General features: G+C 40.4%; 1 protein-coding gene across 4 annotated transcripts in view; it reads right to left on the reverse strand.

The window, feature by feature from the left end:
* The window catches only part of PCSK5 (proprotein convertase subtilisin/kexin type 5), a 437,767-nt gene that overhangs the window by 104,100 nt on the left and 320,260 nt on the right, over nt 1–13,407 (reverse strand). For all 4 annotated transcript variants that reach the window (XM_079112090.1, XM_079112091.1, XM_079112089.1 and 1 more), the window contains exon 21: nt 2,792–2,894. In XM_079112090.1, the coding sequence (XP_078968216.1) occupies nt 2,792–2,894 (103 nt within the window). The remainder of the gene's footprint in view (nt 1–2,791; nt 2,895–13,407) is intronic.

A 13,407-nucleotide genomic window follows, 5' to 3' on the forward strand; every position in this document is an offset into this window, starting at 1 on the left:
CAAGGAGAAACATCCACAGGAGATCTGAGGTTGAAAGGAGAGAGAGATTGAGGGTATTTATTCCCTACCCCATGACTCTGCAAGTTCATGCACTTGGTTTTATTTCTTCCACAGCTGGGTAGAGGCTGTGTCCTCTATTGCTCCAGTTTCTACAGGGTGTTCATTCTTCCACCCGTGCAGCTCTTGCTTCAGATATAGGGTGTTTAAGTTTCCCCACTATCTCTTGTCCCTGAGTACTTCACTCCTGTTTACCTGTGACCTGAAGGGCAGGGAGGTTCACTGAAGAATTCCTGGACTCTTCATTTAAGGCAGAGTTGGATACAAAGCAGCAGGTGTTTTTTGTTGTTTGTTGGTTTTGCAGTATTGGATTGAACCCTGGGGGAATGTACCACGGAGTTACATTCCCACCCCTTTTTATCTATTTATTTTTATTTTGAGATGGGGCTTTGCTAAGTTGCTGAGTCTGGCCTCAAATATTTGATCCTCCTGCCTCAGCCTCCTGAGTTGCAGGGATTACAGGTGCACACCACCATACCCAGCTAAGGAGGTGCTTTGTGACTTGCTTTTGATGGACCTGATTTTGTTTGCTATGGTTTAAAAAAATTTTTTTAAATATATATTTTAGTTGTTGATGGACCTTTATTTTATTCATTTATTTTTATGCAGTGCTGAGGATCGAACTCACTGCCTCACACATGCTAGGAAAGCACTTCACCACTGACCCACAACCCCTGCCCATTTGCTATGGGTTTAATGTGTCCTCAAAAGTTTGTGTTGGAAATTTAAATTCACGATGCAACAGTATTGGAAGGTGGAGTGGAATAAGAGATGATTGGGTTGTGAGGACTCTGGCCCATGCAAGGATCAATGCTGTGGTCGTGAGAGTGGGATAGTTAGGGGAGCAAATCTGTCTTCCCCTTGCTCTCTCATTCTTGCCTTCTTTCTCTTCCACTAACTGTTGTGACATGACCCAGCAGCAAGGCCTTTACCAGGTGCTGGTGTCGCAAACTTGGACTTCTAGCCTCCAGAATAGTTGGCCAAACTTCTCCTGTTTATAAATTACCCAGTCCCAAGCATTCTGTTACAGTTGCACAAAGTGAATGAGGACTCCTCATCAGAAAACACTTTGAAAACACTCAAGGAAAACATTTTGCCACACTTTCCAGGACAAAAAAAAAGCCAATGACACCATTATTCAAGAGAGTTTTTTTTTTTCCTCATCTTCTCAGCCCCCTTCAGGGAAAATAAGAAAAGGAGTTAGGTAGCTCATTGCCATGCTATGATACCCTTCCTTGAACATATTTAACTGACATCAAAGAAGAGAAATGGGGGTGGGGGATGGAATGCTCGGAGGGATGAGAAAAAAATTGTCCCTGGGGGAAAAAGATTTTCTTAAGAAGATATGCTGGTTCAAGATCCATGCACTTGCTTTTATTTCTTCAAAAGCTGAATCACAGGATACTTCACAAATGAAACTACCAAAATAACCCAGCAGGTTTACCTCTGATCTTTTCTCAATGGACTCAGATTCTTAAAATGACCGTTTAGGATGGTAGATTTTTTTTCTCACTTCTCATTTCTGATGAGCCAGGGATAATCTGCACTGTACACTCACAGTCTTATTCAGCGAGTACTAAAATATTTCTCCAGTTCAAAAGATGTCCAAACATGTAATGGAATTTGTTGCTGGTATGGTCCAGAGTAGAAGAAAAAGAGGACCTCATTTTGATAATGTTATCTCCATCTTGAAGTATGCTTTGAAATTGCTTTAAAGAAAATGCAATATTTAGAAGTCTAGTTATCTTAAAGAGACACTTGGAAAATGTCCTAATGGTTAGTATTGAGAATTCTTTTTCTGATTTTATTATTTTTTTTATGGTATTGGGGATCAAACACAGGACTCTCTGCCACTGAGCTACATCCTCAGTCTTCGTTTTTCATTTTGAGACAGGGTCTCTTTATGTTGACCAGATTGGCCTCCAACTTGCAATCCTCCTGCCTCAGGTTTTGGAGTCCCTGGGATTATAGGAATGTGTCACAGTTGCCAGCTGTCACTGAGAATTCTTAAGTCTGTTATTTTGTGTCTCTCTCCTTTCTTCTCTCCTTCCTTCCTTTTTTTTCATTCATTTTTTCCTTTCTTCCTACCTCTTGGCTATTTGAAGATCAGAGGAGCGTTGACCAAAAATATAGCAGCTCCCAACTTATTAGAAATGCCATTCACATGCTTAATAGGTTCACATTCATTCAATTATCAAACATTTATTGGGTGCCTACTGTTTTCTTAGCACTGCAATAGGAATTGGAGATACAAAAGGGAGGATCTCAAGGAGCTTGTAGTTTAACATAGAGATATATTTGTAAGCAAATGTCTTCAACAGGTGCTTAGAGGTAAACTTATATAAAGCCTTTGGGCACAGAGAGGGAAGATTAATTCTACTCAAAAGGGTAGAATTGACTCTAGAAATGCATAGATATTTGGTCAGAAGATGGAAGTAATGGTTGAGAAATGAGATTCCAGTCATGAAAGGTGGCTTTGAATGCAACACCTTCATCGATGAACAAGTTTTCCCAGTGTCCAGGGAACTGGTCCTTGCAGAGAGTACCAGGTGTCATGGAGAAAGGATGCTATAATGTGGGCTGTGGCCAGACCAAGGAGAATATCTGTGTCATGGAAAGAAGTTTAGTCCTATTTCCTGCAGATCCCTGGGGTGCTGTTGAGCTGGTTAGCACCTCCTCTCCCGACCCTGCATCCTGTGAGCTTCCACCCCAGAAGGTATCAAAGGTCACTCACCTTGTGAGGGGGCAACTGGTGCAGTCCTCCTGGGTTGGCCCCCAGCACTTGGCACACGAAGAATCACAGACCTGGCAGCGACCACGTTCATCGATATATTCTCCTGGGAAACAAAATCTAGTTGTTTACTTCATTACTACATGACAAGCCTGCCTGGGTTGTCAGTCCAAGAACAGCCAGATTTATCTGTGTCTGCCTGAAAGCAATGAATACAGAGAGAAGAGGCCCTGAATGACTACAGAGGCCAGTCCCAAATTCTGACCTCATAATTACAACTGCTCCTTTTCCACTGTCCCCAGAAGTTGGCACCTTAAAAAATTAATGAGAAAACAACATGATTTTGGATTTAGTCACCATTTGTTACAGATTTTATATGCAGGGGAGGACAAGGGGGTGTTTCCTACCAGACCCACTTGCTGAGCTCCTATTGAATTTCCCATTAAAAACAGAGGCTTCAGGACCATAGAAACCCCAGGGATAGTACTGGTTCAAGTAAAGCAATGTGCAGGACTGAGTCATGTCTTGTCAAACCACACTGGGGAGGGATAGATTATAGTTACTGGTCAAGATTGGGAGTGGAGTCTTGGCTGAAATTTGGCAGATAGGAGCTATAGTTTTACCCCAGAAAATAGTAACGATGAAGAGAGATCCAGAGAATTCTTCCTTTCATTGGAAAGTTTATCTCTCCCAAGGAAAAACATATATGAGGCACTGCCACAGAAGCAAGTCCAGCCTCACCCATTTCTTTCGAACGTTTAGAAAATGACTCCAGTGGCAAAGGTGGTAGAGAAAGGCCAGCCTCACTGAAGGTGCTAATCCAAAGATGGGCCTCTACTTATTGAGTTCAACCCTCCTGTCTGCACCATATGCATCCTCAGCTGCCATTGTCTGATGAAAAAACAAAATCAACAGTCTCATATATATATACATATATATATATATATATATATATATTTTTTTTTTTTTTTTTTTCCTGTTTGGAAACAGCTCATACTCAGAAAACAGTTTCAGATGTTGGCACCATCATAACCTTTACTCAGTTCCACACCATCTCCAATTTTGACCGTCCTGTAAGCATTGAACATTGCCAGTTTAAGGTCCAGCTGGTCTGGTGAGGGTGGACACAGCCCACCCACGGTTTCATCAAGCTGTGTCACTGATACTCTAAGATTTGCTGCCTGGCTTACTGTAGTTGCATCTAGAAAAGCCCTGGAAACCTAGACTGGCCCAGTGAGGGATGGTGGGAAATCTGTCCCCCTGCCTTTTCTCCATGGCTTTACTGAGGTGGTACAGTTAGGAAAGGTAAACCTTAGGCTGTGGTTAGGTGTGTGGTGGTGTCCCCCCAGAAGCTCAGATGTGAGACAATGCAAGAAATTTCAGAGGTTGAATAATTAGATTAGGAGAGTTATAATTAAGAAATCAGTGAGTTAATCCACTGTAGGCAGGTAGGATGTATTCAGAGGAGGTGGGTCACTGGGAGTGTGCCTTTGGGTATGTATTTTGGCCCCAGTGAGTACAGCACTCTCTTTGCTTCCTAATTGCCATGTCCTGAGCTACCTTCCTCTTCCATTCCCTTCTGCTATGATGTTCTGCCTCAACTTGGACCCAGAGCCACAGAATCAGCCATGCAAAGACTGAGACCTCTGAAACCATGAGCCAAAATAAACTTTTCCTTCTCTATTGTTTTGGTCAGGTCATTTGGTCACAGCCACAGGAAACTGATTAAAACACCTTACATCCATAAATCTTCTACATGCTAGAACTAAACCACAAAAGTAGAAATGAAGAGATTTCTGAAGTTTGCCCAAACATACCAGGAAAAGCCTTTCATATAAAGTTATCCCATCGGTTTTGCTAACCAAAGGTGAAAAGGATAGGTTTAGAGTGATGCAAATATCTAATAGCAACATGTCCTCCTCCCTTTTTTTCCTTTTCCTCCTCCCCTTCCCTCTCCCTCTTCCCTTCCCTATTCCCATCCTCCTCTTCCTCTTCTTCCTCTTCCTCCTTCTTCTTCTAGACTGGAGATTGATCTCAGGGCACTTTACGACCGAGATACAGCCCCAGCTCTTTTTAGTTTTCAATTTTAAGTTGAAGAGGTTGGTCTTCAATTTGTGACCCTCCTGCCTCAGCCTCCTAAATAGCTTGGATTATGGATGCATGCCACCAAGCCCAGCTCTCCTAAGTTTTCTAATTGTTACTGAAGTCTGACATAGTTCAGGAATCTGATAGATAACTTTAAGAATGAGATAGTAGTTCTGAGCTCAGAAAATAGAGACCTAGGCCCAAAGAGTAAGTACCCATCAGGAACAAAGAACATAGACATTCAGGTTGGTTATGGCCCAAGGTGCCTACCTTCCAAATGATCTAGTGCTACTGAAATCTAGCCCATGTTTGCCTCATCACACTAGGCATTGAGGTATTGGCTGCCTCTGTGTTTGGTGTTGGCCTCTGCCTCTGTGGGGGACATATTTTACTAACTTAAGTGAATATGTCGAATGGACCTATTTGCCTTATTGGGGATCAGCATTCCCAAGGCAGGAAAAAACTGAGATTTCTGTCTAGCAGGAATGGAGATTTTCGAGTTGAGGACTGTTTTGCTTAACACAAGCATCAATGTTTGCATTCTTATTTGTTCAGGCTCCACCTCTCATTTATTGCCCCTTTTAATCTCTTCCACTGTTTTTTGTAGGGGGCCAATTGATCAGTGTGATAATTAGTTCTGGAATGAGAAAAATCAAGAGCAGATAATCCAGGGTCAACTGGGATTGGCCAACAGGGGGCTAACCACATAATATTGTTTATGTATCTTTCAAAAGAGAGATGCTGAATGGCACAGGAGTGGGAGAAGGTCACAGAAATTTCAAAACCTGAAAGTGTATCCTAGGGAGATATGGCTCATAGAGAGTACAGTGTATCCGTTCATTCATTGTGTGCGAGATTTTTGAACATTACATGCCTGCCAGGTACTAGGTGAGATTTAGAGACATAAATTCAAAAGATGCTGCTCTTAAGTTTTCAAAGGTTTTTGAGTTTGGGGTTTTAAAAAATTCTTTGAGAGGAATGATTTATAAGGAAATAGTTATAATCCAAATGCTAATCTCCTCGGACAGTGAAAGGACTAAAACAGAACAGCAAGGACACACGTGGAACTCTTGCTAGACCTTTGTAGACCTAGAGGCAGAAACAATGGCTTTGCCTTGGCATTAGTGTGCACAGGAACTGACACTGTTTTGATTCTTCCAACTCCTCTTGTTCATCCACCTTATTCCCCATGATATAGCAGATGCAGTGCTAGGATAGGAGTTAAATGAAAAACATCTTGTTCTGCTAAATTAAAAGCTTTGTGGATGGTTCTGAGAGCTGTACCATATCCACACCCAAAGCCTTTTTTATAATCACAGGTGAAACATTGCTAGGTCATGCAAGGGTTATCAAGAAAGTACTATGAAAATTTTAAATTCTCTTTTTGCCTTCTCATTGATTTCATAAGCCACTAAGGTGACATTAATACCTTGGTTGTGTATTTTCTTGGATCTGTTCAACTAATAATATCCTTCATTGGCACTCACAAAGTTCCACCTTGGATATAATGACCACTAAGAATTGCCCATCCACAAAATTTAGAATATACAAACACAAACTTTTTCCCCATATTTTTATTGGTGCATTATAGTTATATGTAATTATGGGATTCATTGTTATATATTTGTCCATGTACATGATATAACAATATAATTTTGCCAATATCAATTCCCAGTATTTCCCCTTTCCCTCTCCTCTTTTCTCCTTCTGGTTCTTTTCCTCTACTCTACTTGTCTCCCTTCCATTTTCAGGGGACCCCGCCTGCTGCCATGACCAACTTTCTTTTTTTTTTTTCTTTCTTCTCTAGATTCTACATATGAAAGAAAACATGACTTCTGACCTTCCGAATTTGGCATATTTTGCTTAACATAATGCTCTCAAGTTCCATCCATTTTCCTGCAAATTTCATTCTTCTCTGTGACTGAATAAAAGTATAAAAGTGTTTTTTTTTTTCTCTTCCTCCACATCTTCTCCAGCATTTATTACTATTTGTATTCTTGATGACTGCCATTCTAACTGGAATGAGATGAAATCTCAGTGTAGTTTTGATTTGCATTTCCCTAATTGCTAAAGATGTTGCACATTTTTTCATATATTTCAAACATATATTTCATATGTTTCATATATAGCCCCATGGCTCCCCATGACTGCCTGACCACCTTTAATTCACCTCTTTACAGCTCACCATTGCATTATTAGGCCAAACCATCCCAAAATATAAGTTCCACCATTTTTTCTCAGAAAAACATTTCCTTCCAATTTGCTGGTAAACTGAGTGTTCTCAGCTTCCTTTTTCTCCAAGTCAAAATTTCTCTTTCTTCTCCTTGACTGTTCACTCATCTCCTGGCTCTGAAGAAGCTGTGTCTCTCCCGGCCATCATCAACTGTCCATCTAACGGTCTTCATCTTTTTCCCTCAGGACTTTTCTCCTCCAATCCCTCTGCCTTCAGTCTCCTCTTACATATCCCATTGTTGTCAAATATATAAAATTTGGCCCTTATCTAGAACCTTCTCAAGCCCTGTGCCCCCCTGATAATTGACCCTTAAACCTTTCCTTCTGCCACATGAAAATAAAATGGAGCCTTCATGACCTCAAAGCTTACATAAGAGGGTCAACAAAGGACAGTTAAATGGTTCATCTCTCTCCAGTCTACATGCCTCTCCACTTTAGAGCAAGCTCTGGCTTTAGAACAGATGAGAGAGGGACCTGCCCCTATTCTCCTCTTTATGTAGACGTCCAATTAGTCACATAAACAACTGGCCCAGCCCTCACTGGCACAAGTTTTCCACTGTGCATTTGGAAATGAGGAGGTCAGATTCCAAGGACGTGGGGAAGTTGCTTTCTTTTAGGGGCGAGGGAGGTTGTCAGAACAGCAAATTCTTGTCATCTGTCTTCATTGCACAATGAAGTTGAATGTTTATGACAGGCGTGATATACAAAATTCTTAGAAAAAGTCACTTTTAAGCAAAGACCTCAGGAGCCAGTGTTTTGTTCTCCACCTCATCCCACAAGCTCTTCTTTCTGGCATCTTTGCCCATTATTATTATGTCCAACTCGTCTTTGTCCTAGGATCAAAAATTTTCCATTCTCCTTTTAGTTCCTTTCTCATCCTATCCTACAATGTTTCTAAGGACACTGAGGAAGTACAGTCACATGGGGAGAAATGTTGCTTGAAAGTTGAAGACACAGCTTAAAAATTAAAATTAATACTTCTACGTTTCAAAATGTACAAGGAAGTGGCTTGCTCTGCTGTTCCGTCTCTTGATAACACTGCAGAATGTTACTGACAAGTCTGGGTTACAGATAAACTCCATGAAACTATCCAGCATAGGTGGATGTGTCTTACATACATCACCCCAGTTACCAACCATGACTGAGATGTCATAATATTGTTCAGGTTTTACATGGCCAGGAGAGGTTTCATTTTTCATAAAGAAATGCTATGTTGTCTTTTATGCATCATAATATTTCTTTACTGATTACAGCCAAATCTATTGTGGAATTTGCACCAATAAGTATGTACCCTAATAAATTAACAAATGCATAAGCAGATAGATTATGATGTGAGTATAAAACAACTATTTAGCCAGGTGACTAGTAAGAGAGAGTGGGAGAAATAGTTGATGAGAGTTCAGCTGCTTGGTCCTCAATCTGGTTACTTCATTGAGCAAACTTGAGAACTGAATTATCTGTAGATGTCTGTGTGAGGCCTACTTACATGCCTTATCACACAGATGCCAGGAATTGTAGTGTGAGGTCAATGAATAATTCTTTAATTACAAGTACTAATTAAATAATACTATCTCTTTGCATGAAGGTCACTACATAGCTTTCTACCTAAGATACCACTATATGAAGACAATTTTTTGTGAAAAACTCATACATTTATTACTTCCACTAGTTACAGTAAATGCTGAGTAACAATCTCAACTAATGGTATGCTAATGAAATAAGCCAGTTTTTAAAACCTCCTTAAGCGTTAGGTTTTATGGCAAGTCTCAAAATGTGAGGCCATCAACCAAAACTGCACCCTTATTGCTTCACAGACTATACAATCATTAAGTTTTTAACAATGGAAACTCTGGCACATGCTACAACAGGGTGAAACTGGAAGACACTGTGTTAAGTGAAAGAAGCCAGTCACAAAGGACCAATATTTTATGAGGTCCCTAGAGCAGCAAGGACAAAGCAGAATGGTGGTTTCCCAGGATTAGGGAGGGGAGGGAAATGGGGAATAACTGTCTTTTGGGCACAGAATTTCAACTGGGAAAAATGAAAAAGTTCTGGAGACAGATGGTGGTGGCGGCTGCACAATAGTTAAATGTATTTAATGCCGTGGAACCATATACAAAAAAATGTTTAAAATGGTAAATATTGTGTTATGTATATTTCATTACATTTTTTTTTAAAAAGTGATGAATTTGTTCCTTAACAAGGATAATACCACTTAATATCAGACCAAAAAAAAAAAAAAAAAAAAAAAAAAAAAAACCTCAAAATTGTTGTCTGGATATCGGGGATGGGTGCAAGACCATCAATCATCTCGGGTGCCAGTCTATTGCAGACTTGGGAGATCTCCTGTAATAATGAGGATAAATGGATACATGAATAAAACTGTCATAAGGAGCCATCTGGCAGATAGATAGCTCTGTGTTTTCCCTTCCTTAGGATCCATTAGAGGCGACATGAACACTAGAGAGCTAGAAGCAGAGTCCCAGGAGAATCTTCCATTCCTAGCCCAGGGGTGTCTAGGGATTCCCACTCTGTTAGCCCATTGTCTCAACGCCCTGACTTTGCACTCCCCAAATGCTCTTTTCTGATTGACAAGACTTATCCTTCTGGTCCCATTGCTTTTTTCATCCTCAGGCACTGGCAAAGACCTGTGGTTTGAGGAGACACTTTTTGTGTTACTCTGGCACTGGTGCAAAAAAGATGGATAGTATACAATGCACATGAAAATATTTAGTTTCATTCAGTTTACATGACATTCAAAGGGCAGAATTGATAGTTGACCCTTTTAGTTTCTACCGTTATTTAGGCTCTAACAAAGTGAAGTCTTGGACAACCCACTTGATGGTGGTGATGTAGCAGCCACACAAGCTCCGCTTTATTGATACTTAACACATTACAAGTGCTGTGCTATGCAATATTCAGTCCAGATAACAAACACTTTTATAAGTGAAAACTGAGGCTTGGAAAGATTAAAAATCTTGCAAAAATTTATTTGGCTAGGTGAGGGAAAAAGCTGTTCTCTGCACCAGGTGTGTCTGAGCCTGACCCCATGCCCTTTCTATAATATTTCCTTGCTATGGATCCAATTCCCCTTTCAATGTTCCAAGTAGCTTTGCTATTTATAAAAGGAAGAAACTGAGTACAAGCTTCACCTAAACCCCTTGGTGAGGTAACAGTATTAAAAAGGAGTTCGCTGTGAAAATAAATGGACTTTGAGCAGGCATGTTGCACCAATCAGATTTACTTGATGATCAAATATACCCTCCAAATCTATTTTCTCTGATAAAACGAGCACCATTTATTAAAAGGCAATTTTATGTATCAAATAAACTGAGTTTTACAAGCAGTTTGTTCTACCTATTAGGTGCTACTCTCCTAAGAGGAACTCAAAAGTATTTTTTTAAATTAATGAAATAAATTGGTTAGCTCTCTGGACAGGGGGGTTTTCTATACTGCTTAACTGCTGTCTAAAAACAAAATACATCAGGACCTCAGAAAGAGCTTACAACCAGAATTATGGTAACATCTCTCAGACCCCCAATTTATATGAAAGTCTGGTATATATTGAGATTCTTATTTATCATTTCTTTAAGAGAATTCGGCATGGCTTCCATGTTAGTGAAAGGTCACTCTTGGTTCTAGTGTGAAGATGTTTAACTCAAAAAGGCACAAGGAGACAAATGTTGCATGATCTTACTTATATGTGTGATCTAAAGAAGTTAAACTCATAGAAGTGGAGAGAAATATTCATTACTGAGTCCAAGAGCTGTATTGTATGACATGGTGACTACAGTTAATAACCTTGTCTTGTGTACTTGAAAATTCCTAAGAGAATAGATTTTAAGTGTTCTCCCCACAAAATATGTTAATTAGCTCCATTTATCCATTTCATAATGTGTGCACATTTCAAACCATCATGCTGTATGCACCCCCCACAATACATACGATTTTTATTTGTCGATTAAGAAGAAAAGTCACTGAAGAGTTAACTGCAAGACCAGACTCAAGAGGGGAAAAGGCATGCATGTGATTCAAGTCTACAATTTAAGCAAAAGAAATTTGCAAACTCTATCATTGAAACTGGGCATAAGGAAGACCATGGAGACCTTCTTGTAAGAATGTGGTTGATGGAAACCCGTTTATTGTGGATCCTAGGTGTGTTAAATTTCGTTAAAGTCCGTTTAGGGGGCCATCTTTCAACTCATCAGAGTTAAGATTTTACCCTCAAATGTTTGCTGTATTTGTGACCATAGAAGACACTCTAAAGGAGGGAAAGACATAGTATCTGATGCGTTCATTGGGTTAAAACCCAGATGTTGAACTGTCAATTTATTTTATTTTATGGATTATTATATTTTTCTGGTACTGGGAGTTGAATGCAGGGCCATTTTACCACTGATTTACATCCTCAGTGCATATAAGTGAGATCATGCAACATTTGTCTCCTTGTGCCTTTTTGAGTTAAACATCTTCACACTAGAACCAAGAGTGACCTTTCACTAACATGGAAGCCATGCCGAATTCTCTTAATTAAAGAAATGATAAATAAGAATCTCAATATATACCAGACTTTCATATAAATTGGGGGTCTGAGAGATGTTACCATAATTCTGGTTGTAAGCTCTTTCTGAGGCCCCTGATGTATTTTTCTTTTGAGACAAGGTCTAGCCAAATTGCCCAGTCAGGTCTGGAACTTATGACCCTGCCTCAGCCTCCTGATTACAGGTGTGCATTATTGCATACAGCTAAGGAACTGTCATTTGAAAGAGAATAAATCATTTGCCATTTAGAGAGCATTGCCGACTGCCAAACACAGGTCACCCCTGGGAGACACTTGCTGAGGAAATGAATAACTTAAGAGGGCTGAGGTCCTGGAGGTAGGGACCTCTCACTGAGAGATGCAAGCTGGGGGTGGGGGGTGGCTACTGAACAATGCTTCAGAGTCACCCCGTGAGTGAGTGCAGTGCCATCAGGCCTTAAAGAGTATGCCATTTATTTTCTCTTTAGAGGGATGAAGATGGCAGGTGAAAATATCAGGGTGGCTCACAGAACCTTCCTGACACTTTGGAACAGGGCACTGGCATACAATTGGTTAAAGCCCCAAGTCTTTCCCTCACTACCAAAAAAAAAATTCTTCCCTTAATAAACTTAAAAGATCAAAATGTCCCCTTACAGCCTACGTCCTGAAATACCCTGATAAGGCTTGTTATCATCGTCCACTTTCATTTCAACAGCTACTCAAAGAACCTTGCTAATGGCTGTTAGAACTTGCTGTGAAACCCCTTCAAAGTAGGACTCAGTCACTTTCCAACTCCGCCACCCCATGGGAAGGAATATCCTCAAGTTACCCGAGTTCTCTTCCTCTGAATCAGCAGACAAAGTGCTGACTTCATCTTTCTTCTCCCACGCTCCCAGAGCCTTTCCTTACACCCTGCCTCCATGTGCTTGAACATTTCAGCCTAATTGAGAGAGAAGAGAGAAACCCCTGGAAAGAGGAGGAATTGCATTCCAAGTCCTAGGGCTCTAGCTGCACCTAGCTGGTTCCAACTTTGGTAATTGACAATTGAGCTTTTAATTGGGTCATCATTAGCACAGTCCAGCCACAGGCGATGGATGCTACCTTCTAAGACATCTGCTGGTTTGTCTAGTGACAAGTCTGTATGCAGAACAGTGCCCAGAATACCTCAGTCCCTTGGTGACTGGGAAAGCATTTCATTAGTCAGACTTCCTTATATTTCTTTGGGAGTGGCAAAGTGTACTTTCTCAAAAGCTTTAGTGTGTGGATAAAGGAGCGCAAAGTTTGCTCGGTGCCTGCCATAGTAGGAAGTACTGTTGGGTAAATGCGCAAATTTGGAGTCAGCCCTACCTAGGGTTGATTTTTGGCTCCCTTTTCTAGCTGTCTGAAATTAATCAAATGCATAATTCCTTGCCATCCTTTTTTTGTAAAATGTGGATAACAACCTCTTTCTCATAGGATGTGGTGGGAATCAAATAAAACAGACTTAAAGCACCTCTCACAGTGGATGACAAAATGTTGTTATAATTATCAGGTATTTTATTATGTTACACAATTAAGTCTCTGATAATAATGTAGGGTAGATAGCAACTATCAGCTTCATCGACCAAATAAGGAATTCAAGCATCAGAATGTTAACTCTCTGAACATCATTTAACTCCTGGTCAGATTAGATTCCAAACTGTGCTTTTTCTCCCACTCCTGAGGGGATGTGAAAAATGTGTTGGCTGCCTATGTGGGTGGCAATGAGGCAACTAAAATTAATGACCCTGTGGACAGAGAACAA

The sequence above is a fragment of the Sciurus vulgaris genome (genome assembly GCF_902686455.1).
Source record: "Sciurus vulgaris genome assembly, chromosome: 15".
NCBI classification, from domain to species: domain Eukaryota; kingdom Metazoa; phylum Chordata; class Mammalia; order Rodentia; family Sciuridae; genus Sciurus; species Sciurus vulgaris.